Source organism: Motacilla alba, chromosome 1, assembly GCF_015832195.1.
Source record: "Motacilla alba alba isolate MOTALB_02 chromosome 1, Motacilla_alba_V1.0_pri, whole genome shotgun sequence".
Lineage (NCBI taxonomy): Eukaryota > Metazoa > Chordata > Aves > Passeriformes > Motacillidae > Motacilla > Motacilla alba.
In genome coordinates, this window is record NC_052016.1 from 8,746,972 (window position 1) to 8,773,797 (window position 26,826).

Consider the following 26,826-nt stretch of genomic DNA (forward strand, 5'->3'; position numbering starts at 1 on the left):
CAGGGAGCCCTGGGCTGGCTGGTGCTGGGCTCAGATGGTTTAGCCACAAGCTCTACCCAGTCTAGAGAGGGCTCCAACCTCGTCCTCTGATCCTGGGAAAAGTTCTGCCCTTCTCAAACTGCAAACCAGGAATGCACCTGAACTCTCATGTGCTTCAAGCACTGACCATCAGAAAGTAAGTGCTGATAACACAGAAAATAAGAATTATAAACATCAGTCACAGAGATCTGCAGGTTCAGTACAAAACTGTTTCTTAAAAATGATTTATTTAAAAAAAAAAAACACTCCGTAAAACCTTTCAGATTTATGGTTCCTGCTCAGTGCTGGCATCACCGAGATGGTCAGCAGGAAAAACTGCTTTGCAGGACACAAACCCAGGAGGCTGCAGAGTCCATGGGTTAAAGAGTGAGGACTAATCCATGTGAAGGAACAAGCTGCACCCTGAGGAGGAGAACAGCATGTGGATGGATCCATGCAGTGCAGGAAGGGTCCATCCCAGCCGGGAGAGCAGGAAGCAGCCCCGGGTCCGTCACTCCAACCATCCACCCCGCACAGCTCGGCTGTGGGCTGATTCACCTCCCCGGCACAGATCACAACCCACATTTCGCTGTCACACTTTGGATTCCGGGCTCTTTGTGGACTTTCCTGCCAGTTTCTCCTTCTCTGGCTCTGCCTTTGCCTCCTCCGCCTGGCTGGCTTCCCTCTCCTGCTTCCTGAGGATCAGATACACGGCCACGAAGCACAGGAAGGCACCCACCTCAAAGAAGAACTGCAGCCCCAGATACCTGTGGGGCACAGACACCGTGGGTCAGGGTGGCAGGGATGTTCCTGAGAGCTCCAAGCAGCACCCCTGGGACTCTGGCGAGGCTGTTCCAGGCACGGCCTCTGCCCCAGAGCAGGGAGCTGGCCTGGAGTGACCCTCCGTGGCCCCCAGGCTGCACGGTCTGGGGGTGAGGAGCATCCCTGGGCATTCCCAGTGCTCGGCACAGGGGTTCATCCCGGCGTCCCTGACCCTGTGTCCGTCCCTACCTGTGCCTGAAGAGGGTATTGTCATAGTATCTGCAGGCTGCCCTGCGCTCGCACCTCCTCTCCCACAGCACGCAGCTGGTGTCGATGGCGCTGCCGTACAGCACCGGGCCCGGCATCCACGCTGCAACAGCACGGCGTCAGTCTGGCCTGTCCTGCCCACAGACACCCCAGAACAGGCCTCGGGGGCACAGACACCCCAAAACCACGGACCTGGGGCCACAATCTGAACCACGGGGCCACAGCCACCCTGGAAACAGGCCACGGAGACCACAGCCCGAAAACCACAGCCTCAGGGCCCACAGGTACCCTGAAAACAGGCCCCGGGGGCCACAGCCACCCCAAAACCACGGACCTGGGGCCACAACCTGAACCACAGGGACACAGCCACCCTGAAAACAGGCCCCAGGGGCACAGCCACCCCGAAAACCAGGCCCTGGGGGCCACAGCCACCCCAAAACCAGGCCCCAGAGGCCACAGCCCAAAACCCACAGCCTCAGGGCCCACAGACACCCCGAATACAGGCCCCAGGGGCACAGCCATCCCAAAAACAGGCTTCAGGGGCCACAGCCACCCCAAAACCATGGCCCTGGGACCCACACCCCAAACCACGGACCCAGGGGCCCCAGCCACCCCAAAAACAGGCCCCGGGAGCACAGCCACCCCAAAAACAGGCCTTAGGGCCCACAGCCCAAACCACAGCCTCAGGGCCCTCAGACATCCCAAAAACACAGCCCCAGGGGCCATGGTCACCCTGAAAACAAGCCCCAGGGGCCATGGCCACCCCAAAAAACACAACCCTGGGGGCCACAGCTACCCCAAAAACATGGACCTGTGGGCCACAGCCTGAACCACAGCCCCAGGTGCCACAGACACCCAAAAACCATGGTCCCAGGGACCGGGGATGGAGTCCTTGGAGCTGCCTTGTCTCATCCCCCCCACGTGCTCCCAGACCCTGCAGGGCAGCATCTCTCCCTGCCCTGGGAAAGCCCTCTCCAAGAGCTGCCATTATTTTCCAGGAGGGTATTTTAACACATTTCAATTTACCTAAAACTCTCAGCAGCATGAACTGTATGCCAACAGCAAATGATTTGTCTTCAGGCTGGATGCTCCTGAAAAACAAAATAGAACAAAATGCCCTCTAGCAATCCCTCCAGGATGGATGCTTCCCTCCCTGGCACTGCACCTCACCCACACACTTGTCCTTCAACCCAGCCTTCAAGCATCCCAGGGAGTTCCCATTCACATCACCAAGGCTGATGAGGGTTCATTCATTAGGGCTGAACACTGCCCATGGCCTTTTCTTGGCCTGAAAATCCTGCCAGGCCCAGAAGAGCTTGGAAATATCATTTACAGACCAAGACAGAGATTCCCCCATGGCTTTCCCCTCTGCCTCAGCTTTACCCGTGCTGGGGTCCAGCCCCACCAGCCTGGGCTCCCATCTAGGCTGGCTCCATCCTGCTGCCACCTGCAATCCAGGGCTGGTTTAACTCCCAGTCAGGACTGGTTTAACCCCCAGGCAGGAACTGATTTAATCTCCAATCTGCAGAAGGTGCAATCCAGGGCTGGTTTCACCCCCAGGCAGGGCTGGTTTAACCCCCAGGCAGGGCTGGTTTAACCCCCAGTCCTGCAGCTGGAGAAATCCATCCCCCTGCCCCACAGATGCCCTCTGGAAGCCCACTGTGGCTGCCCAGGAGGGTGCCCCAGGTGTGCTCACCTGAGGATGAGCATGAAGGACGGCGTGTGGGAGGTGCTGGCCAGGATGCCTGCCAGGCAGGAGAGCACCACGAAGGGCACGAAGAGGTGGGAGCAGCCGGTGCCGCAGGTGCCCGGCCTGGCGGTGCCCGCCGCTCCCGGTGCCCCGATGCAGCTGCAGCCGGTGTAGTTCTGCAAAGAGGAGACCGCATCCAGGGGCTGCTCACGGGCCCAGGGATGGGCAGATGGAAGGGAACGCTGCCAGCTGACAGAGCGAAGGAGAGGAGATAGGATTTGTCTGGGAATAATTAGCAGGAATTAGCACTCGGTACTTCGGGGAGAGCTCGGAGACACATCCAGTGCTCCAAGAGAGCTGGAGAGGGACTGAGGATGAGGGACAGGACACAGGGAGTGGCTTTCCAGAGGGCAGGGATAGGTGGGACATCGGGAGGAATTCCTGGCTGTGAGGGTGGCTGTGCCACCTGTGCCAGGTGCTGTCCTGCTGTGAGCCCCTGCATCCCAGGCAGAGCTGCAGCCACAGCTCAGGGAGTGTTAAATCAAACATGTAAAACCTCACCTTTGAGAGAGGCTCATAAATAACTAGCACAGCCCTCTAGCAAAGAAAAGATACCTTGAGGTGACGGATGAGGAATTTTTCCATTTCTCTATTTTTTGGTCACAATTCTCCCTTTTTTTTCTGTTTTAAACAAGAAACCCCTGGGTTTTTGTTTTTTTGGTTTTTGGTTTTTGTTTTTTTTTGTTTTTTTTTTTTTTTTTTTTTGGTTTTGTTTTGTTCTGTTTTGTTTTGTTTTAAAGAGACCTTTAAATAAAATGAGCATGATCTTTTGGTTGTCAGGGGGTGGCAGTTTGCAGAAGAGTGATCCCAGAGGCAGAGGCAGCTCAGGGTCTCCCAAAACCTCATTCCTACATCCAAGTTCACATGGTGCCCTCTGGAAGGGCTGCAGCAAAGCTGGGCACACAACTGCAGGGTTTCCTGCAGGCTGGGAGGGTTCCTGGAAACCCTGGGACAGGGAAGGCAGGAGGCAATGAGTGCCAGAGGTCCCTGTACTGCTGAAAATGGGAAGAAAAGTGTAAAATTTCCATGAAAGCAAGGGCTGGAAGAGAGAGGCATGTCCGAGGAGGAAAAAAGCAGTTGGAAAGGATCTGCTGTACAAAAGGCAGGCGTGGGGGTGCAGGAAGGCACATTTGGGACTGAGCTCTGGCAGAAAGCGTGATTGTTATCAAAATGAAGCGCTGCTAATTAACAAAACGCTGCTGCAAACTGCCCAGACAGCTCCCCTCTGCCATCACATCCTGTGCCGAGAGTGCAGGAAAGCCACTCATCCTACATGGGCTGCTAACTATGACCTGCGGGCCAGGCTTGGAGTGGCAAAGGTTTCCTCAGGTGGGTCTGCTGAGCTGCACTGCCTGCAGGCCCAGGAGAGCAGCAGAACAACCCACAGCAAAGGAAAGCAGGAGCAAACCCCCGCACTGTGACCCCGCACTCAACTTTCCCCTGTCACACAGACACTCAGGGCAGCCCAGCGGGCCAGCAGGGCCAGCTGGGGCCAGCTGGGACTCACCAGGACGGAGCTGTCGGGGCGCAGGGCCACGCTGCTGCAGCCAGCAGAGCAGGGGGACGTGTACTCCACGCCGTCGGAGCCGCAGACGGGGTTGAAGCCCCGCTCGGGGCAGCGGCAGTGCGCGTTGCACGCCATGGCGTGATGGCCAAGGCCAGAGCTGCGCCCAGGAAAGGGTTAATGCAGGCACGGAGCATCACCCACATGCATCCCACAGAGAAAACCACTGTGTGTGTGCTGGGATCAGCAAAACCCACCTGATTGCACAAGGAATCCTTTCTCACGGGAATCCCACCCTCACCCCAAACTTCTGCTCTGCCTGGCACAGCATCCCAACCACAGCTGGGCACCAGAGCCACCCACTGCTCTCATTCTTGGTCCCAAACCTGGCCTTTGGGGTTCTTGCCACACTGTGGGAGTGAAGGAGGGAGGTTCCCCCTGAGGGCCCGGACCACAGGACACTGAACAGGGAATTCAGAGACCTGGATCCAGCCTTGAGGGCACACGAGGAGCTCCTGCCCACATTTGGATGGTGTGATCCCAGGGCTGGCCCCTGCCTGAATTAATCACCCATCACGCTTTCCAAGATGAAAACTTGTGCTGTTTGTGCCAAAAACATGTTTACTTTGAGTCCCACGCTTGCTCCTCAGTAGGAAATCTCACTGGTGGAACTCTTATAACCCTGCTCCTAAAAATCTTGTGTTAAAAAGGTTTTAAGCCATCGGAGATAGAGCTGAAATGACTCCACCATGTGTGGGATAAGTCATGAAGGTGAGCAGTACATTTTCTGCCCTAAACCTGAGGACACAGCGGGCTCAGATTTTCTTAGTTTACCTCCACTAGCTGCCCCTCCTGAGGGAATAAACCCATTCCTGGGGATTCTGCTTGGCTCCCACCCCGAGGAATGTGCCTGGGACTGGGGTGTGCCCACCCTGGATGCCCCCATGCCCAGCCCGGGAGCTGAGGTACCTGTCCCAGTGGGTGACACCTGCCACCTTCTGCGTGGGGCAGCCCAGGAAGAGCAGGGGAAAGGCGGTGAGCAGGCAGAGCAGCATGCCCAGCACACACAGGGCACTGCACTGCCTCAGGGACATCTGGAACCGCTTCAGGATGGCACCACCCACCACGATCCCGACCATGGCCCCAGGGATGTTCACAGCACCTGAGGAAAGGCAGGCATGGAATCAGAGAACCTTGAAACTCACCCAGTTCCATCCCCTTCCACCATCCCAGGCTGCTCCAAGCCCAGACAGCCTGTTCTTGGACACTTCTAGGGATGCAGAGGCAGCCACAGCTTCTCTGGGCACCCTGTGCCAGGGCCTCCCCACTGTCCCAGGGAACAGTTCCCTCCTAACACCCAATCTAAAGGCATCCCCCTTTGTCCTATCACTGTACCTTGTTTTCCATCTCTGGTCTGTGCCAGTCCCTTCTCACAGCAAAGGCCCAGAGGATTTGCTGCTGGGTTGCTATTTTTCAGCACAGGTGGTTCAGAAGGGACCAAGGTTTTTGCAGGGATTGGTGGAATAACGCTAAGAAAAAGCTGCTTTCCAAAAGGACCCCACAGCAAACTGGCTGCCTCATGGATCCATGGGTGGAAGATGTCAGGAGCAGTGGAAAGCTGTGCCTCACCCAGCAAAATGTGATTTTTCAGTGTTGACAGGAAGAAGCACCAAGTCAGCCTGGGGAGGATGTTTAATTTCTGTGCAGAGCAAGACTGTGCCCATTTCTGTGGTCACCCTTGTCAAACCCCATTTACATAAAACCCCATTTACATAAAACCCCCCATTTTTGGGGGGAGACCAAAGTTCAGCTAGAGACAAGCAAAGTGTTTAATTCAGCTAGGAATCAACAGGGAGGTTGCTTTCAGCCCCTAAATGCCCACGCAAGGAAGGAATTTCCAGCTACAGAAAGCTTTTTGATCTGAAAGAAAAAGGCCAAGCGAGACTCAGTGGTGAGAACAAAGGCCAGATAAATTCATCCACGGACCACGGTGCTGACTTGAATGCAGAGGGTAAATCAAGGCTGGGAACAGCTCAGCTGGGCACATCAGGGCAGGACAGCTCTGCTTCAGCATTTAACCTTCCAGCTGCATTCAGCCCTGGCTCTGCCAGGGTGCTCTGCTCATTTTATTCTGATTTATCTGTCCCAGACCTCAGAAGCCTCTTTCCCTGAGGTGCTGTTTGCTCAAAAACATGCTTTAAACACTTCTGTGGCAGGATCTCTGAACTCTGTGAGAAGGAGGCTTTACTCTAGAGGAACTCTTCCTGATTTCTAGATGGTTTTTTAAGGGGTCAAAAGCTCAGCAGCACTTACCAATGATCATGTTGGCCAGGGAGGCTGTGAGGGAGAACTGCCTCTCCAGGAACTTGCCCATGAAGGTTGCTAACCCAGCCACCATGGCAGAGATGTTGACCTGAGCCAGCACCACCAGCAGGTACACGGGGTGCCGCAGGTTCCTCAGCAGCACCACGGGGAAACCTGCAAGGACAAGGGGCCACCTGTTGCATGGGAGCAGGGCCACAGCAAAATATTCATCAGGGAACCACAGGAGAGCTGGGGTTGGAAGGGACTGCAAAGCTCATCTCGTTCCACCCCCTTTCCTTGCAGCTTTCTGGCAGGGCTGCTGCTAAAACAAATACAGAAGTAGATGGGAAGTCATTAAAAGTTAATTTATTTGTTTGCTGCGGTTGCAATTTCAGTGTCCTTTTAGTTTCAATGAAAAAATGAAACAATGAAAAGTACATTTTTTGATTACAGCCAGGGAACACTCCAGCACGCTGCCCTAGGGCTGAACCCTTGAGCAGGAGAGGTCTGCAGCCTGCTCAGCACAGGGGGCTCGGGGTCAGCTGGGAGCTGCCACTGTCCCTCCTGGAGTGATGTCCCCTTCCTGCACACCCCAAAGCCACCTTCTGCTCCTGCTGCTGCTCCCCCACCGCCTTCCCCTGCTTGGGCTGGCACGCAAAGGGCAACTTCCAAACAAACTGCTGATGAGTCTCCCAGATGAGGGCTAGGGCAGCCAATGTGCTGGAGCAGAGATAAGGAATTAACAAGCGAGGATTAATGCAGAGGACTGCCATAAATTAATGGTGTTAATTTTCAGCAGCTGACAAACAAGTGGGACAATCTTTCTATCTGCTCCAGCATAGCGGCGCCAGGGACGTCTCCCTGGGGCTTGTCTGGCAGCTGGCCCCAGATGGGGATGGATTTTGGCTGTCCTACATCTTCTGCAAAGAGCAAAAGGACCCTCTGAGGGTGCAGTGGGTCCCCCATGTCCCCATCTCCCCTTCATGGCAGCATGGCCCTTCCAGCTCAGCACCTTGCCCTCAGGTCAGGCAAGCAGCCAAAAATGGTAGGGAGCTGTAAAAGCAGGTCCTTAGAGGGGTCCAGGCATACAAAGCATGGCCAGGGACCCTGGAATACTGACCCTCTGGAGGCTGGCAGTCAGCAGGGAGGGAAGGAGGTGCACTACACCACTGTGAACCCAAGGGGGGAGATGGTTTTGCTCTCAAGTACCACTGATGGTCCTAATTTTTGAAGAGTATTCCTGGAATTTCTCAGCCAAGCTGAGGAAACCTCAGCTTGCAGGCTGAAAAATCTCCTGAGAGTCAATCCAGCCTTTTGTGGGGATCTTCCACCAAAAAGTCCTTTTCCCTGGAGGTCTCTGGTCTTTTTAATTAAACCACACACCCCAGATCAGAGGTGGAAAGCTAAGCAGGTCCCCACTTCATGGTGGGAGCAAGATTTCCATCCTCTGCAATCCCTAATTGGATCCTCCTTGCAGCTCCAGAGAAGCAGCTGGGCAGAAAGAAAAAGCAAGTGGAAACTTTAAAATAATAAACAAAAATATCCTTGAAACTGCCTTTGGGGACCATAAGAGAAACAAACGAGTCACGAGTGCAGCGCTCCAATTGCTTTGAAGATCACCTTTAATGGGCTAATTCCCAGTATGTGCAGCAGAATCTGCACATCCTCCCAGGTGTTTTCAACAGAAGCCTGGAAATTAGCAATGGAAATTACTTCAGGCAAGCTAAATCCTACTTTTTCCATTACTGCAGGAAGACCTGATGCCTGCAGCAGGAGGAATTTGGGAGGAATTTGTGAATGTGAGGAGCAGGGTGCAAGCTGGTGTCACACAGAGTGCCTGTGCCAGAGCCAAGATCAGCGCCCAGCTCTGAGTGAGCCCAAACAGAGGAGCCAGCTCCATGCTGGGCTGAGTGACCTCAGTGCTGGAGTGTCCCCAGAGCCTGGCCTGACCCTTACCCTGCACACAGCCCCATCCTGGTGCTGCTGCTGGGCTGGCAAAGCCCTCCCTGCCCAGACAGAGCCTCCAGGGCTCTGCACCTGCCCCTCACATCCAGGGAAGCTCAGGGGGCTCCCAGGAGCACCTCGTGGGATGGATGGGCTCCAAGCTGACCTTGCTCTGCTTGCAGGACATGGCAGAAATTGCCACAAGAGTGATTTTGCTCTCTGGGTGTCCCCAAAGCAGCAGAACACACAGAAAAAGAATTTCCTTCTCCACAGTCATGGAATGGTTTGGGTTGGGAGGGACCTTACAGCCCACCCAGTGCCACCCCCTGCCATGGCAGGGACACCTTCCACTGCCCCAGGGTGCTCCCATCCCCATCCAAACTGGTCTGGGGCACTTCCAAGGAGATTCAGGCTGGAGAATCTCATCTCCAAATGCTGCTTTCATAAATGATCATGCAGAAAATGATAGTAAAAGGAGAAACAGAGAGAGGAAACAAAACCAGCAGGAGAGTGGTGAAACAGGAAGGAAACTCTCTTTCCAGTGACCTGCAGATGAACCACCCTGAAGTCTTTGGGCTTCACCCAGGTTGCCCCATGTAACTATCACACACTACCTGCCACCCCCTTCCTGGCTCTAAAAAGAGTTTTGTATTAGACAGCCCGGTGATTTCAGCAAGACTGCTCTCCTGACATAAACCAGACACTTCATTTATTTCAGAACTGGGCTTTGGGGGATAAATTCTGAGAAATAATGGATTTATTAGCACAGCCCTGACACAGCAGCAGTGATTCCAGCCCCGCACCAAAGCTGCAGCTGGAGCAGGGTAGGACATTTCCTGCTCTCCACAGCCGGGAGCAGGGAGCTCATTTTGATTCGTGTTTCAGAGGCACAGAGCAGAGTGCCGGTGTGAAAATCCCATCTGAGCACCATCAATCTGCTCCCACGCAGCCGCTCCCATCACACAGGTTTCTAAATGACAGTGCCACAAGGTCAGGGGGGGAAGAAACCCCCGACTGCCTCCTCTAATTGAGCATTAGGCTGACAGCAAGCGCTGCCACCAGCGGGAGAAACGTCTGCCCACGCCTGCCGGGCTGTGCCTGCCCTGCACTGACCTTCAGAACACGGAGAATTTGCAATAAATTAACGGCATAATATTTGGGAAATACGGAGGAAGCTGACACAGAGTGACTTCAGAGGGTCACTTAAGTAGTTGCCAAAGTGCAGAGTACTTAAAAACCCAAACATCCCAACCACTAGCAGATGCCTCCACAGACTGAAGCCCAGCTGATCCCCTTCAGCACAAGCAGCTCACTCATTTCCAAACAATTTAATTGCACTGGATTCAGATCTCCCTCTGGGTTTTGACTGCCCAGAGCCTGGCCCCAGGCAGCGCTGGCCATTCTCAGTGGGACAGGAGGTCAGCCTGCCTTGGACAGCATCTCCAGCCTTGCAGGAGGAAGTCTGATGAGGTTTTTTGGGGAGGAGAAGTTGCCAGTGCTGCTGTGAGTCTGATTGCTGATTCCATGGCCTGAGGACTGAGCAAGAGCAGCTCCCAAACCCCTCTGACCAAAGGAGTTCCTTCCCATGGCTCTGCTCCAGCCCCACAGCTAGCACCCCTCCTTCCTGCCTGGATTTGGGCTCTGGTGAGATTGTGGCCTCTGATTCCTACTGCCCACATGAGCCATAGATCACAGAGTCACAGGCTTTGGGTTGGAAGGAACCTTAAAGCCCATCCCTTTCCACCCCCTGCCATGGCAGGGACACCTTCCACTGTGCCAGGTTGCTCCAAGTCCTGTCCAGCCTGGCCTTGGGCACTGCCAGGAAAGGCATGTGACACTCAGAATGACCAAGGCCAGGTGCTCTGGTTGGCAGGAGGTGCAGCAGGGCGGTGTGGGCAGGGAGCAGAGAGGCCTGAGCCCAAGGTGCATCTCAAGGGCTGATCCAGGAGCTGGGCTGAGCACAGGGGGAGCATCCCTGTTCCCTGGCAGCACTGCAGGCCTGGCATGGCCCAGCTTGGCTGTGTGTGTGTGCCAGCAGGGAGCTGCTGTCTGTGCAGGGGTGTTGGCACACTTACGTCTGATGAACTCCATCAGGGAGAGGTTCTCCGTGTGCTGGGACCTTGGCCTGAGCTGGCTCAGCATGTTCTCCCTCTTCTTGCTGCCTCTGTCCTTCCCTGTCACCACCTGGGGACACACCAGAGGCTGTCACTGCACACGTCATGCCACAGCTCCCCCTGCCCTGGCCTTTTCCCTCCCAAACCCTGACACACAGCATGGCCATCCCTGTCATGTCCAGCTGCGCTCCCTGCCCACACCACTGGGTTTCCAGTGGGGCTGGCAGCATCCAGACACATTCCCATGCTGCAGAGGAGCTTTCCCACCTCTCCTGACAGTGGTGGGGCACACTCCATTAATATCCAGCTGTGCCACTCCCCAGGCACAGCACACCGTGTGCTCAGCTCACACAGACTCAGGAGGGGCCAGCCTTTGCAGGGAAAGGAGGTGCCAAGCTCAGGAGGTGCCAACCTTTGCTGGATACCCTTGGGGGGATGCTGTTCTGTCCCAGAGCTTGTTCCACCCGTGTGTGTGGGCACAGCCACCCAAGGAGGGACACACCTGGCTCCCCACCAGCACAGCTTTGGATGGAGGGTGAGCACAGTCTCTGTGCTCCCTCACAAGCTGCCGGGCAGGAGAGAGGCAGCAATTGTAAGAGGGAAATGCATCCAGGCAAGGAGGGGGTCTGGGATGGAGGCAAAATGTTTGTCACCTCCTAAGACAAGACGCTGCCCAGGGCAGTGTGGAGTGCCCGGCCCTGGAGGGCTCGGAGAAGGAAGGTCCATGGCAGCCTCCCTCGGGGTGTCCAACACCCCAGGGCACCAGAAAGCCAGAGGAGCATTTCTGGGATGTGTTCTGCACCCCCTGCAGGATCTGCAGGCCTGCAGGGGAGCCACAGGAGCAGGGGGCACTGACTGGAGATGTGCTGCTGTGCCTGTGGGGGGGCAGGCAGGGCTCAGGGCAGCGTGGTCTTCAGGGGAAGCCGCAGAGTGTTTGCAGCTCTGCCACCCCATCAGCTCAGCAGCCCTGACCTGAGCTGGACAAATGAGTTCATTCAGCAGCAATTAGAGACCTGTAATGGACAGGAGGAAACGCGCAGCTCTAGGGCTGAAACCACCTCCTCTGCTCTGAAATGAGAGTGCTCATTAAACAGCAGCGAGGTCACAGTGTCTGTGCTCTGGGTGCCATGTGCCCTCTTTAAGGGCAGAAGCAGTGAAACTCCTTTCCTGTTTTGAATTGCTGGAGCTCAGGCTTTCATACATTTTTCAGATGCAAAGATAAAACCCCTTTCACTTTTCAATTGCCTTACAGGGGCTCTTCTCTGCACTGAAACTGCAGCATTTTCCAAAAATACATTCAAGCTGCTCCTGCCTGTGGCTTCCTCAGCTTCCAGCTGTTTGTACTTCTGAGAGTCAACAGCCTGCACGTCCAGACAAAACCCCAGCTCCCCCCAAATCCCCCAGTCTGGGATGTCCCTGTGTGTGACCCTGGCAGGGCATGTTTCCCTGGCTCAGCTGCGTGCACATGGAGCAAAGCCCTCACAGAGGGGGAAAGCTCCTATCTCTGCGCTGCCTTGGCCCTGGCATGGTGCTTTGCTGCCTGAAAGGATCAGGAAATACATTCCTGTGGGCTGGAAGAAAGCAGGGGCAGAAGGAAAAGCAGGAATCCTGCCTGCTTGCTGTGGATGATGCTGGAATGGTGCTGGCTGCACCATCAGAGATGCCCAAGCCCTGAGGAGGATGCTGTGCCTCTGCCACGGGGGATTTTGGCATTCTCACAGCAGAAATTTGTCAAGCTGGAGTTGGAAGGTGCACTAACACGAGCTGGCTGCTCAGCCCTACCCCAGCATCATGCCAAGGAGAAACAAACTCAGCTTGCAAAATGCCCCCACACTTGGATTTTCCTGGATGAATCCTTAAAGGACTTAGCTCCTTGGTGCCACTCGTTGCATCTCATGGTTTTGCAATGAGATTTTATCTGCATTTTTATCTGGGGATCCTTGGAAGTGTCCAGCTTGGACACTGGGGCTTGGGGCACCCTAGGACAGTGGGAGGTGTCCCTGTCCATGGCAGAGGTGGCTTTGGGGTCCCTGTAACCCAACCCGTGCTGTGCTTCCATGAATTCACTGGCATCACTCTCACCCTCGGGGGGCTGGAGGAGGCTTTTGGGGAAGGAGAATGAAGCTCCCCCACACTCTGCATCAGGAAGAGCATCCCCAACCTGACCTTGGCCTGGGGAAATCCCCCTTTTCCCTACATAGACGTGAATAAATCTGGGCATGGCTAAGCAGGGCTCTGCAGGAAAGGGAAATGAAAGCAGCTTTCCCTGGCAGCTCCTGCTCTCCCCACCTGCTACTGCACCTGTGAGAAGGGCAGCCAGAGGTGCCAGCAGGCTGGCTTGATCCAAATACACCCCTGGAAACAGGGATAAATGACCTGCTCTGTGACAGAGAGGTTTTCTTTGTTTATTTTGAGGTTTCTGCAGAGTTTCCCTCTGGCTGTGAACAGAACCTGGCACTCCCAGCTCGCTGAAAAGTAAGGTCAGAGAAGTTATTTTCATATTAGACAAACAAAGTGTAAAGCCTCATGGCTTGGGAAAGAATGATTTTCCTTTTGACAAGGTCAGGCTCCCTACAAACACTTCATTATGCCTCTTCCAGCAGGTGTGGGTCCCTCAGGGACCCTATTTCCAGGAGTGTTAAAATAACCAGCTGAGGGGCACCTTGCTCCCACCAAAAGGGAGGATTATTTTTAGCTGCTGTTTGTGCCTGCCTTTAAAGCTCCCTGGGGAAAATCCAGCTGTAGAGAGCAGGATTCCTGTAGCCTGTCCTGCCTCTTGGCCCTCTTTGTTCCTCAGACCATGCCCTGTGCTCCCGGGCTGCCTTTGGTGCTGCTTTTGGAGCTTTAAGGAGGCACCCAGGGCAGCACAGTAGCTTTTTCCAGAGAAGGACCTCCATTTCCAGCACCTCATGGGGGACCTGGGAGAGCTGGACAGGGACTTTTTGCAAGGACAGGGAGGGACAGGACAAGGGGGAATGACTTTCAGAGGAAGGAGGTTAGGTTAGGTGGGATTTTGGGAAGGAACTGTTTTGGGTTAGGTGGGATTTTGGGAAGGAACTGTTCCCTGTGAGGGTGCTGAGGCTGTCGCACAGGGTGCCCAGAGCAGCTGTGGCTGCCCCTGGATCCCTGTAAGTGTCTGCTTTTGTCTCTGAGAGCAGCTTTGCCCCTTTCAGACCCTTTTTGTGTCACCCTCAGAGCTGCAGGACAGACAGAGCCTGTGTGCCAGGAATATTGGAATATTGTGACACAATGGATACAGCAACCCCAGCAGATGGCAAAGCATGAGCAAAAACTATGGCCACACAGCCACTGGAGAGTGCTGGAAAGTCCTCACAATCCAGGACACAACTCCAAGGAATGGTTTGGGCCTGTGGAGGCAGGATTAAACAGGAATTACTGGGGGAAAGAGCTGTTCTTGACTGAAAACAGTTTTTCCTGTATAGGAGCCTCATGCTCTCATCCCCTTCCTGATTTCATGACAACCTCATGGCTTTGCCATGATCAGCCCTCAACAGGATTATTCAGGATACTTTGGTGCTAGAAACCTACTGGCAAGCAGCAAAGCAGAGAAATAAAAATGTTCAGGGTTTGCAGCGACTAATTTACGAGAAAAAGATCAAAAGAGCAGCCCCACACTATCATTAATGTTAACACGAGCCATTCCAGGAACTTCAAAGAAAGAATTCATCAGGAAAAGGTGAAGCTGACACGTGGCTGTGGAATAAAAAATGCAGATGTGTCTTGGCTGGTGGGAGGAGGCAGAGGAGTCTCCAGAGACACAGAGGGCTGGGTGACACCCAGTGTTTGCTGCATGATGCCCACTGAGGAGGGTGGCCACAAGTAGAATCCCAGCTGGTGCTGCAGCAGCACCTCAGCTGGGCACAGCAGAGCTGTGCTTTTCCATGCTGTGCCTGAAGGGATGTGCCGTGGGCAGGACAGTACACACACAGAGGAAAACATCCATTTCCAGCACATCTTGGAGTGCTCCTACAGCTCACATGTGTGCACAGAACAGCACGTGGCAAACTTTCTACAGAGACTTTTATTTGAATTTTGTTAGGCAGGGCCCCTTGCTGGTGCTGATACCCCCACGGGGCAGGCATGGCTGGCCCCAGTGCCTCCCATTCTGCAAGGAGGGCAGAAGTTGGATATTCACTGTATTTTCCTACTATTCTTTTCAACCATCATCAGATTCTAAGAGCTTTCTGAGGGAGATCTAGAAATGGGGAGAAATCCAAGAATTCAACAAATTCACATGCTGCAGAGGGACACGTGGGTGCTCAGCCATGTGGAAGTGTATCCTACAGATCCCAGCCAGCAGAGCAGGGTGAGATCTTCCTGCTCCTTTTAAAATCAATAGTCCGCTCCCCCTCAAACCCTTCCAAACTGCTCAGAGTGCAGCACTTGCCAGGAAGTGCAGCTGTTTTAGCTGGAAGTGCATTATCTTCTCTCAAGAGGCGTTTATGAAATTAATATTCCCATCAGCCCTATTTAAGAACTTTTCCCTCAGATGAGCCTAGAGCCTGCTAGCACAGGCCTTCCCTAAGGCTGCAGAGGAGGAGAAATCAGGCACGCTGCATTTGGGGTCACCCCCATCCTGCCATGCACAGAGCACCCCATCACCTCACAGCTCAGGTCAGCCAGCAGTAAATCACTGCTTCCCCAAGCTGAGCTGGCAAAACAGGTCGGGGAACCCCCAGTCTCCACTGATTCCTGTGGAAATTCAGGCAGTGTCAGGAGAAATGAAGGATTACCCTGCACGGGTGCAGAGACTTGTTCAGACAGGAAGGTTTCAATGCTGCCTTGAGGTACAGCACATGTGGAGGGCAGTGACACCACTTCCAGCACGGCCAAGACACTGAGAGCAGCACAGCTTCACCTCCTGTGCATGTCCCAGCAGCTCCAGCCACATCCCAGCCCTCAGAAACACCTCCTGTGGCAGCACAGCTTGTTTTGCTGTGCTGCTCCCAAGGTGCTGGCACGCGCAGCCAAGACACTCGGGGAGCTCACGAGCTGTGTCAGGCCCTGGGGAGCAGCTCTGCACAGCCCAGACACTCCTGGGGAACAGCTCTGCACTGCTCAAACACTCCTGGTGAGCAGCTCTGCACTGCTCGGACACTCCTGGTGTACAGTTCTGCACAGACACTCCTGGGGAGCAGCTCTGGACTCCTCAGACACTCCCTACCCTCCTCCTCAGCTCTGCTGGAGAAGAGCTGTCCTCGCCTGCCAGGAGCCCACTGATGGAATTTCTACTCCCCCTCTAAAACTGAGGGTTGCTCCCAGACAAGAGCTGCCAGGACACACAAAGCTGGCTGCCCTTTGCCTCCCCTGGCAAACCTCTGGTAAACATGAGAATCTGGGACTGCCTCCTCCCCTCCCCAAGGCACAGAACCCTCAGTGGTTCAGGCTCCTGAGGCTGGCATTTCAGCCCCACTGAGGTGTGTATGTGTGTGCAGAACATCTCCTACCTCTTTTGGCATTTCCCGTGGGAAGAAGAAGTATGGCAGGGCACACAGGGCCACCAGGCTGGCGGCCACCAGGAAGCCGAGCCACCAGGCCCCGACCCAGCGCGGGTCCTTGTTGGTGAGCTGCACCTCAGCTGCAACACGTGAGGAGAGGGCATCAGACCAATGCTGGGATGAGGGAGGTACCCCAGTGCACCAAAGGGTAGCCCCAGCCACCCCCAGCAATCAATCACCCCAAGGTGGGGGCTCCCAACCCACGAACCATCAGTCCTGGGGCCTGAGCAGCGTTTGCCCTGATCAGCCCACCACTAAATCACATTTCATGGTCTCTTCCCCATGTCATTGCTGTCCTCAGGGCATCCAAAGGGCTCCTCTGGATGGAGACAGCTAGCACAGGGATGTGCTGGATGCCCACTCTGCCCCACAGGACAGAGAACCCCCCTGAGGCTGGAAGCCCCCCTGCTCCAGAAGCCCTGCCAGGACACGCTGCCTCACCTGAGCTGACTTTGTCGATGTCCACGTAGAACCTCAGCATGGCAGAGCCCACCATGAAGGCCACCCCCGGCCCAACAACCGTGAGGGAGAACAGGATTCCTGTGGGGCACGAGAGCAGGGAGGGCTCAGCCTGGGGAAGGGACCTTGGGGACACAGGTGCCAGGCTCAGGGTGGGGCCAGGCTCTGCTGCACCTGCCTCCAGCACAGCCCATTTCCCCGGCAGCTTTCTTGTCTCCAAGAGCAACAGCCCCTTGCTCTCCATCTTCCTTTCCCACATGGAATTCCCTTTGGCTCAGACCTTTCCTGACACTTGTCTTCAGCCTCCTAGAAGGACTGCAGTACTCCCAGGAACAAGAGGTGTCCCTTGGCATCAGTAATCCAGGGAACACCGAGTTTTACAGGTGAAGGAGATAAAAGTTATCAGTGAACTCTTCTCTGTGAATTACTGATAAAAGAAATCCACACATGTAAGATTCAACTCCTACCTGACATGTGAGAGGTTTGTATCATCTACCAGAGCAAAATTTGATGCTGTGCTTCCTTTTTTCAGCAGTAATGACCTGGTTTTGACCTACCTTTGCTGCTCCATTCATTCAGTTCAAGGCTGTGACAGGTAACAGCTGGGAAAGGACTGGAAGGAGCTGCAAGGACCACCTTGTCCATCCCACCACCTGGGACACCCCTGTGGGCCTGTGCCCAAGCTGTTCTCCAGCACCTCTCTGCTGAAGAGCGCCCTCCCATCTCCCAGGTGGCTGAAACTGATTTCTTTGGTTTGTTTGGCTTTGCTGACAGCTAAACAGAGTCCCCACTGCTGCCCCTTAAACCCACGGCTGCCACTTGTGAACACAGAGATCAGACTGTCCCTCTAGGCCTTCCTGAAGCTTCTCTGGAGGAGGATATGGTAATTAACTCCAGTTTTTGTCACTCTCAGGCCAAAACCCCCAGTTTCTGCCCCAAATGGTGTTCCCCAGCTCTCCTGCTGCCCACCCAAGCCTAAAGCACATGAACTCTTTCTGCAGAAACCCTGCTGGCTGTGTGCAGAGCAGAAGGGCTGTAACGAACCCTGCTCTCAATAATGCCAATCAGCCCAGTCTGGCCTGGTTGCCAGCTGCAGCCTGGCTTGTCCCCTGCCCAGGACCAGCCTCACCCAGGTAGAGGGGGGAGTTCCTCTCGCTGGCAAAGTCATCGATGTAGGAGATGCCGAAGGGCTGGATGGGCACGCCGCCGATGCCCAGCAGAGCCTGGGCCACGAACATCACCAGGAGAACCTCGTGGTTCTCCCTGGAAGCATGGGGTGTGCAGCTGGCATCGCTCAGGTTGGCCCAGGCCCCCGGTGCCCCAGGCTGGCACAGGTCCGTGGTGTTGCTGAAGGTGCCTGTGGTGACAAGGGGACAGCTCTGAGGAGCTCGGTCTGCAGAAAGGACTGCTTCCTTTAGGCACTGGAAGGGCTCTGAGGTCTCCCTGGAGCCTTCTTCAGGAGAATACCCCCAGCTCTGGATTTGCTCCAGCAGCTCCACATCCTTATCTTACCTTATCCTTAGATGGCAAGTGAAAGAAAACACAAAGAAGGTGCAAAGGTCACTGCACTGGTGTTCACAGAGACAGGTTCATGAGCCTGGAAAGCCTTCAAGGCTTTTCCTCCATCAAGGGTCACTCCCAGGACCTTTGACAGGCCGCCCTATACAGGTAAATGGGCAAACCTGCAGATTTTGCGGGCAGCTACCCAGGAAAGGAGAGCTCATGTTCCTCAGAAAAGCTGTCTAAGTGAAAGGGCTGATTCTAGCACCCCCATCTTCCTTAGAAGCCTGGGCAAGGGGGTGCTGGTGCTGATAGCAGGATTTCCATGGTTATGCCCCAGATCCTGTGCAACTCCAAGTGCTCGGACCCAGGCCTACCTGCAGCAGCACTGCTGAAACACCAGCTCAGTGTTTCCAAGCTGGGGCTGCAGCTGGCCCCTGCTTGCAGCCAGCAATGATTCACCTATTCAGCTTTCCTTTGGTGTCTGCAGTTGCCTGAACCAGCTGCTCTCCCTCTGGTGAGCCAAACAAAAGCTGTTCAGTGGAAGTTTCTAGAAGGTTTGCTGGAGCTTCATGGCAGGAATTGGGAAGGTTGCAAGTAACTTGTTTTCTCCTTTCTTTCTGTTCCCATCCCTTCATTTTCCTTTAGGGATATAATCCCAAACCCACCCTGTCCTGTTCCCTACATGAGAGATTTAGACTGGCACGTATCTCAAGGGAGGCTGATATTCCAGTGGGGTCTAAAACCTCAAAGACAGCCCAACTAGACCAGGGAAGGCAGGTGAAGTTGGATGTGCAGCAAACAAGGGGAATCAGAGGCACAAACAGCGTTTTGATTGCTTTCCTGCCCTTTTCCGTGCTTCCATGGCTCCCACATCCCCCTGGCTCTGCTTTCCACCAGTGGCTGTTGCCTCTCAGGGCTGAGATGATTTCATTCTCAAAAAAATAAAATTTCCTGAGGAGAAGCCAACAGCTTGCAGCTCCCAGTGCCTGGAGGGAAGGTCATTTCACAACAGCTTCCCACTACCAGGGGGCAGGGATAGGTGGGATGTTGGGAAGGAATTATTCCCTGTGAGGGTGGTGAGCACAGGCTGCCAGGGAAGCTGTGGCTGCCTCTGGATCCCTGGAAGTGTCCAATGCCACCCTGGCATGGTGGAAGGTGTCCCTCCCATGGCAGGGGTGGAATGAGATGATTTTTACGGTCTCTTCCATCCAAACCATCCTGTCCTTCTGTTATTTCCTTCCATCCCACGGGGCCCAAAGGTGGTTTGTGAGCACTCACTGGCCACGGAGCGGTCATACTCATAGGGCCCCGTGAGGAAGTGGGGCAGAGCCATGAGGAAGCCAGCCAGGGACACCAGCAGGGCCCCGCAGCCGATGAGGCGTGGCCGGTGCACGCGGCTGCCCAGGTAGCTGACGAAGACGATCAGCAGCGTGTTCCCAACCTGCAGGGACAGACAGCAGTGCGTCCCCAGGGCAGGGCAGCACGGGGACGGCGCTCAGGGGGACAGGGACACGGCTCGGGAGGCTGCTCACCTCGTTGAAGGAGGCCAGCAGCCCCGAGGTCTGGCTGGAGAGGCCGTAGCGTCTCTCGATGGTGGAGATGGAGCTCTTCAGGTAGCCAGAGACCAGGAGCTGGGAGAGCTGCAGCAGCCCGTGGCAGAACACAAAGAACTGCCAAGACAGAAATGGAGCACCCAGCAGGATCACTGAGAGCTGCAGGACCACCCAGATCTGCAGCACAACAAAGTGCATCCCCCTCAGAAAGGCACCATTATCCAACTTAAACCTCTGACCTTGGAAATATCACCCCTGCTCTGCCACCAGTGAAATCTCCTGAGATTAGGTCAGAAGCATGGAATTGGCCCCTGCCAAAAGTCACAGCAGGGTCAGTATCAGCGAGGAGGCTGCAATTTCTTCAGCTGAGAAGTGGCTTTGGACAAACACATGCCTTCAGTTGGGATGATCCCTGTTTGTGTTGGCCCTGTCCCTCGGATGCGGCAGCAGAAGGGAGGTTGCACAACATTCCTGTTCCTATTCAGCCAGAGGCAGACAGCCATCCCCAGTGCTGGGAGCTCTTCTGGGACTGGAATGAGCCCTTTCTAACACACCAACAAACAACTCCTCTAGAGAAAATCAGCAGGTCAGGGAGAAGAATGCAGGCTGCTTTCCTTTCCTTCTCACAAAGCCCTAGATGTAAAACACATCTCCTTTGGAAAATGTGATGGTTCTCTTCCACTTCCAGAAGCAAACTTGGTCAAAGTTCACCATCTCCCAGAAAAACAATCTGCCCTCATCTCCATCCTCCCTCCTCCATCTGAGCCGCCTCCCTCCTGCTGCCTTGTGGCTCTCCCAGGCACCCCTCCAGCCCCCAAAAGAGCTCAGATCACCAGCCTAAACAGTCACACACTCTCAGGACACGGCCCACCCATCTCCCTGCGGGACAGGCTGAATGCCCTGGCTCCTTCCAGAGCTGCTGCCCTCAGCCTGGGATGGTGCCCAAACCCTGCTCCGTGTGTTTTGCAGCAGCTCCAACCACAGATGAACTGCTGAGCCTGGCCTGGATTTCTGCTACATCTCGTTCTGATCCAGACATCAAGTGAGGTCACTGCCAAGCTGGCCTGCTCTGTCAGCGAAGGCAACATCCCCAGCACAGAAAGGGGGAAGGTCAAACCCCCGGGTCCCTGGGAACTGTGGGGCTGGGCTGAGGTCACTGCCTCCCAAACGATGGCCTGGCATGGTGCACACCAGGAACCACCCAGCACCTTCCCCCTTCCAGCCTCATGTCACCTCTGACGGGTGCAACGTGTCTGGACTGGGGAAATGTCACCCAGCCAAAGGAAAGCGTCCCCAGAGGCAGCTTTGCTAAAACTCCTGCGTTCCTCCAAGTTGCTGGCTGTGTCCAGGCTCTGCTTCCTGAACATATCACTTCACAGGGAAGGCTGAAACCGGATCTGTTTATTGCAGGCATCCATAGCACACAGTCCCCTGAGCATCCAAATCCTGGAACTTCAGGGGTTTTCAGCAGCTGCCCAGCACTGCCCCACATCCTCTGCAGCTCAAAATGCATTGGCAATCTGGTATTTTAGGAGACATGGCCCTGCAGAGGACCTGCTGTGGCTTGGGCAAGGACCCCAGTCCTGCCTCTAGGGGCTCTTTGCTCTCAGTTTTTTGTCAGGAAAAGAAAGAGCAGGCTTTTCCTGGCCTTTGCTCTGCTGGACTGCTGGGACCCATGTGCTGCCCCAGCAGGTGACCTGGATTGGCAGACACCAGGCTCTTCCCAAGACCTTTTCCCTGGCAGCAGGACAGACCATGGACACCAGGGCTGAGCTGTGCTTGTAAATCCTTCCCTCTACCCCCATGGAATTAAACAACTCAGAGAACCCAAACACTGGCGAGGTACTGCTGCTCCCATCCCACATGTGCAAGGGAACAGAGAAACACATCCTACACAGGCAGTAAATCACAGACCTGGGAATTAAACACCAGTATTTCCTCTCCTGGTGGTCTGGAAAAAGCCCTTTTCCAAGGGCTGCCTGTGTTGGCAGTGTGGATGGTGCAGCTTGGCAGCAAACTCTCCCCGTGAGGGCTCCCCACGCCGCCCTGCCCAGCTGACACCAGCACATCCCCACCACGCTCTCTCCACGTGGCTGGGGGATTCTGGAGGCTATTTTCAGAGAGGGTTTTGTGCCTCAGCACGTGACAGAGGCACACTGGGCTGTGCAAATGGCAAAAGGGTCTGGGAGGAAACAGCTGGAAGCAGTTTGGCTGGGCCTGTATCTGGGAGGGGGCTTAAAGCCCACCCAGTGCCACCCCTGCCACGGGCAGGGACACCTTCCACTGGCCCAGGTGGCTGCAAGTCCCATCCATTCTGGCCCTGGACACTGCCAGGGATCCAGGGGCAGCCCCAGCTGCACTGGGCACCCTGTGCCAGGGGCTCAGCTCCCTCACAGGGAACAATTCCTTCCCATCTAAATCATAATGCTCCTTGAAGCCAAGCAGGGCAGGTTTTAGTTATGTCCCTCAGATGTATTGTGACATGTGGTCCATGGTTTTTGTGACGCGCTCTCTGGAGATATAAATACCCACAAAAACTGCAGTGCTGTGATTTTTGGTCCTTCAGCCACTTCAAACACATCCAACCACATTGTGCAATGGTTCTGTGTCTCTGCAAGAGCCATTCAAACCCTAGCCTGCAAGTTTTGTTTTCTGAGGAAGTCATTTAGAAACCGGACAGGGTGGCCTAACTTCTTGAAAAAAAAAACCCAGGAGATAAGGGGAGAACATCCTGTGCTGAGGATAATTGTGTTCTTGGTGACAAGAGCTTCCTCCACTTCTGCCCGTGGCAGGGGTTGCAACAAAGAGGGTCTTTAAGGGTCTTTAAGGTCACCCCCAACCCAAACCAGTCTGGGATTTTAGGCTCTACCTTCACAGATGCAGCAAAGTACAGCTTGATTCTGCTCACAGGCCTGAGCTGGCTTTGCCCCTCAATGGATCAGTCTCTGAACCCCTTTAAAATATCTCCTCATGGGAAAATCAGCGGGGTCATATTTGTAAAGATAACCTTGCTGGGGAGTAGAGAAGAAACAAACAAAACCCACCAGATAAAAACCAGCTGAATGGGCTGAAAGAGGATTGGGGAAGAGCCTCAGACCACGGCTCTGTGTCTCCAGCCTCTGTGCAGGCTCTGCCAGCCTCTGCCTCAGTGACTCACTTTCCTCCTGCCACACGGGAGGAGGGAGATTAAATGCACCAGCATTTGTGGAAAAACCCTCAAAACCCCAAATCTTCCCCGCAAAAGGGACAGAGAAGTCTTGAGCCTTTGAGACCGACAGTCATCTTTTGCTCTCTGGCCTGGTGAGATCCTCTAATGAGCCAGGTAATTGGCTTCCTACTACCCTGAATGTTGTAATGCACTGGTGTTAGGGCTGCCACTACTGATAACAAGGAATTATCATCGAGCCAGAAGGGAATGAAGCAGATGTTGCAAGACACAGGGAACCATTCCAGGTGGTTCTGCAGCCTGTGGTTCTGCAGAGCTCCTCAAACCCTCACCTGGTGGGCCTGGGTTTGCATGAATCCAGGAGGACCCAAGACTTGGAAGAAAGGCTTCCCACTGACAAAGCCAGGGCTGGATGGGCTCTTGGGAAGGAACTGTTCCCTGGCACGGGGTGCCCAGAGCAGCTGGGGCTGCCCCTGGATCCCTGGCAGTGCCCAAGGCCAGGCTGGACAGTGGGGCTGGGAGCAGCCTGGGACAGTGGAAGGTGGCCCTGCCATGGCAGGGAGGTGGGAATGGATGGGCTTTAAGGTCCCTCCAAGCCATCCCATCCTGTGATTCTCTGGAGGAGCTGTGAGTTAAACCTGCACTGAAACATCACTCACTGCCCCACTGGCTTTGGAATGGAGACAACTCCACACCAAAGGCACTTGTACCCTGGGGAACACAAGCAGCATTTCCCAAGCACACCTGGTGCCCATAAATCCTCCCAGTGGCTTCTGCAGGAAGCTGAGCTGCTGTTTCCCAGGCCAGGGAGCCAAGGGGGTGCTGGAGAAAGCAGGGGGTGTTTACCTTGACACTGAGAAAGGGGCTCCTGCAGAGCGTGTTCCGGGCCATCTCCGGCTGGCTGCTCCTTGTCATTCTGTCAGCCTGTCAGAGATAAATCATTCAGCACAATGCTCATGCCTGGGCCTCAACTCCCCCCCTGCTCAGCAGGCAAAATCCTGCCAGGCTCTGCAAACACCCCCACAGCGGGCACACAGGTCTCCCAAGCAATCACAAATTGTTCCTGGCTTTCCTTCGCTCGGAGCGCTTTAATTCTGCAAAGCAACAAAGCAGCCTGCAAAATGTTAGACCCCGGAGGTCTGGGAGGTGAAACGCTGCTCAGCAGAGGCAAAGACAACATTGTGCAACATTGCTGGGGTCGGTGTGACGTCCTTACCAATGGCCTGGGTGATGGGGCACCCTCAGCCAGCTGGCAGCAGCAAACGCTGGCAGGGCAGCTGGCAAAGCCGATGGCTGTGCTGCCATCCAGAGGCACCTCATCTGCCTGGAGAAATGGGAATCCAAGGGTAGCAGTGAGCTGCAGAAATGGGTTTCCAGAGGGATGCAGAAATGGGCTCTGAGAGGGATCTCAGCAGGCTGCAGAACCCCAGAAGTTCAAGGGGATGCAAAGTCCTGGCCCTGCCCTGACCAGGACCCAGCCTCCGCATCCCTCCGGAGGGATCTGTCCAGGCTTGGGGGCAGCAGCTCCTTGCTCAGTAAGCCCTTCCCATCCCTCCCTGTGCTGGGCTCTGATGGATTAAAGCCCTGCTTCTCTGTGCATCCCATTGTCACCCGTGGCGTTCCTGCATCTCCCCTCCGGTCACGCTTTCGGGCCCCCAGCCACCACCTAAACGCGACCATGCACACAAATTCCAGCCCGTGGGAAGCCAGCAGCCTTCCACATCTCCTTCCCTCCTCTCCGGCTCTCCTCCCCAGGGACCGGTGATGTCTTTGTTGGGTTTCAGTGGCCAGGCTTCCTGCTCAGGAAGCTGCATTGTTTGGAGGCACGTTAGAGCCATTAGGCTTTAACTTGTTGTTCAGCACATTCTAATAGATGTTTTCATCTCCGCAGCAAATGGGGTGAAAGGCTTCCCATTACTGTCGTGTGTAATTCTATTTCCCCCATGATGAGAAGCAAAGGAGCGAGGACCCGCAGCCTCAGACAAATTAACAAAATGCAGGGGTTGATGTAGCTTCTAGCAGGAGGAGCTTGCCTTCGCCGTGGTGCTTATAAACCCTGAGAGGTGAATTCCAGAGGGGACCTGCACGAGTTCCCAGCGCCACAGCAGCCTCTGCAACATGCAGTTGCTGCCCTCAGCCCATTCTGAGAGATATTGCTGTAACAAATCCAGGATGGGATCAATACCATGGGTTTGATCGGCAATGAAAGCAGGCAGGAAAAATTCCCCGGCCCCGGGAGGCTTCAGCAGTGCTGGGGCAGAGGCACCTGCCTGGCTCCAGCCCTGATGAATTATTGACAGCCCTGGGCTTGCTGCTGCAGCCCCTGGGATGCTCAGGGGGCAGAAAAAGGGTGGAACACCAAAGGCAGGAAACTCAAAGGAGCCTGGATTTCCAGGGATGGGAATGCTGATGGAGCTGGAAACAGGCTCCATGTCCTCTAATGTCTTTGTCCCTCATTAGATACCTGCAAACCACAAATCCAGCTGTGTGCAGCAGCACTCTGTCATCCTTTCCACACTCTCCTTTAAAAGTGCGGAGGAGGGAGGGTGGCTGACCCCCGGGGCAGTGCTCAGCAGAGATCTCAAACACACAGGGTTTGCCAGCAGATCAAACTGAGGATAAACCCCTGCCCTCAGATCCCACCCATCTCACCCAGGTCACTCATTCTGCTCCCTCAGGAACGAAACTAAACAGAAAAGTACTTTGATCCTGCTGAGAGAACACCAAATAAAGAGGGAGATAAGACTTAACTGATTAAAAAAAAAAAAAAAAAAAGAAAAAAAAAGAAAAAAAAAGGATGGATGGATGGATGGATGGATGGATGGATGGATGGATGGATGGATGGTTGTTCAGAGTGTTGCAGATCCATCAGCTGCTGCTGTTCCTTCAGCTACAGGTGCAGGATTTGTCCTCAGAGCCCAGTTTTCTTCCCACTTCTGTCCTGGATCACTGCATCCCTCAGAAAGACCTGGCATGGCAATCCCTGGGTGCAGCGGGCACGGGGAGCTGAGCTCAGTCTCACACCAAGTGATGCCACTAAAATTGTGCCAGGAATCCCAGCCTCACCTGCCTGGCACCCTGTCCCTGCTCCCAGGGGACAGGGACTGCAGGGAGCTGCAGGTTGGGGAATAACCCCCATGTGGGCAGAGAATCCCTTGGGTTGGGAGGGACCTTAAAACTCACCCAGTGCCACCCACCCCTGCCATAGCAGGGACACCTTCCACTGTCCCAGGCTGCTCCCAGCCCTGTCCATCCTGGCCTTGGACACTGCCAGGGATCCAGGGGCAGTCACAGGGAGGAATTCCTTCCCCAAATCCCACCTAACCCTGCCCTCTGGCAGTGGGGAAGCCTTTCCCACGTCGTGTCACTGCCTATATCTGAGACAATCTCCCAAACCGTTTGCAGCACTGATTAAGATGCTCCACTTGTCCGCAGGCTGCCTTTCCTATGACACCAGGGCAGCAGAAGTGCCCCAAACCCCGTCTGGGAGCTGCCCCACGGTCCTGGCTGTGCCAGCAGGGTCTGGGCTGGCTGCTCAGCACCCTGTGCCATTCCCCAGCCTGTTTCTCCACCCAAAGCCTTCATCACCAGCTGCTCCCCTCGGCTGAGCAAGGAGAGGCACACGCTGGGCTCAGCAGAGCGTGAGTAAATAACAGCCAATGTAACACAGCAAATTAAACCCCAGAAGGGGACTGGAAATGCCAGCAAATATTCTGGAATCTGTCTTCCTTCTGCTGAATAATTTTGCCTCCGTGGCAGCGAGGCTGGAAGGGTGTCAGGGTGTGTGTTTATGAGGGGGGAAATGTGTGTTTATGTGCCTGGGGTGAAGGGGAAGCTGTCTCGGAAAACCTGGGTGCAAAGATGCTTTATAAGATGCTTTATAACACAAGAGAAGGGAAAGGCAGTGGATACACGGCATGGAAAAAGACAGGGAATAAAAAGGGATGCAGAGATGTGCCCAAA

General features: G+C 54.8%; 1 protein-coding gene across 1 annotated transcript in view; it reads right to left on the bottom strand.

The window, feature by feature from the left end:
* Positions 1-226: 226 nt before the first annotated feature.
* SLCO2B1 (solute carrier organic anion transporter family member 2B1) overlaps positions 227-26,826 on the bottom strand; it is a 31,490-nt gene continuing 4,890 nt past the window's right edge. The window contains exons 2-15 of the mRNA XM_038130444.1: positions 23,710-23,787; positions 19,677-19,814; positions 19,423-19,585; positions 17,771-17,998; positions 16,624-16,722; positions 16,132-16,262; positions 10,625-10,733; positions 6,615-6,779; positions 5,271-5,463; positions 4,305-4,461; positions 2,744-2,913; positions 2,074-2,138; positions 1,030-1,150; positions 227-785 (exon numbers count right to left, since the gene is read on the bottom strand). Coding sequence (XP_037986372.1) covers positions 611-785; positions 1,030-1,150; positions 2,074-2,138; positions 2,744-2,913; positions 4,305-4,461; positions 5,271-5,463; positions 6,615-6,779; positions 10,625-10,733; positions 16,132-16,262; positions 16,624-16,722; positions 17,771-17,998; positions 19,423-19,585; positions 19,677-19,814; positions 23,710-23,778 — 1,983 coding nt within the window. The 5' untranslated portion in view covers positions 23,779-23,787 and the 3' untranslated portion in view covers positions 227-610. The remainder of the gene's footprint in view (positions 786-1,029; positions 1,151-2,073; positions 2,139-2,743; positions 2,914-4,304; positions 4,462-5,270; positions 5,464-6,614; positions 6,780-10,624; positions 10,734-16,131; positions 16,263-16,623; positions 16,723-17,770; positions 17,999-19,422; positions 19,586-19,676; positions 19,815-23,709; positions 23,788-26,826) is intronic.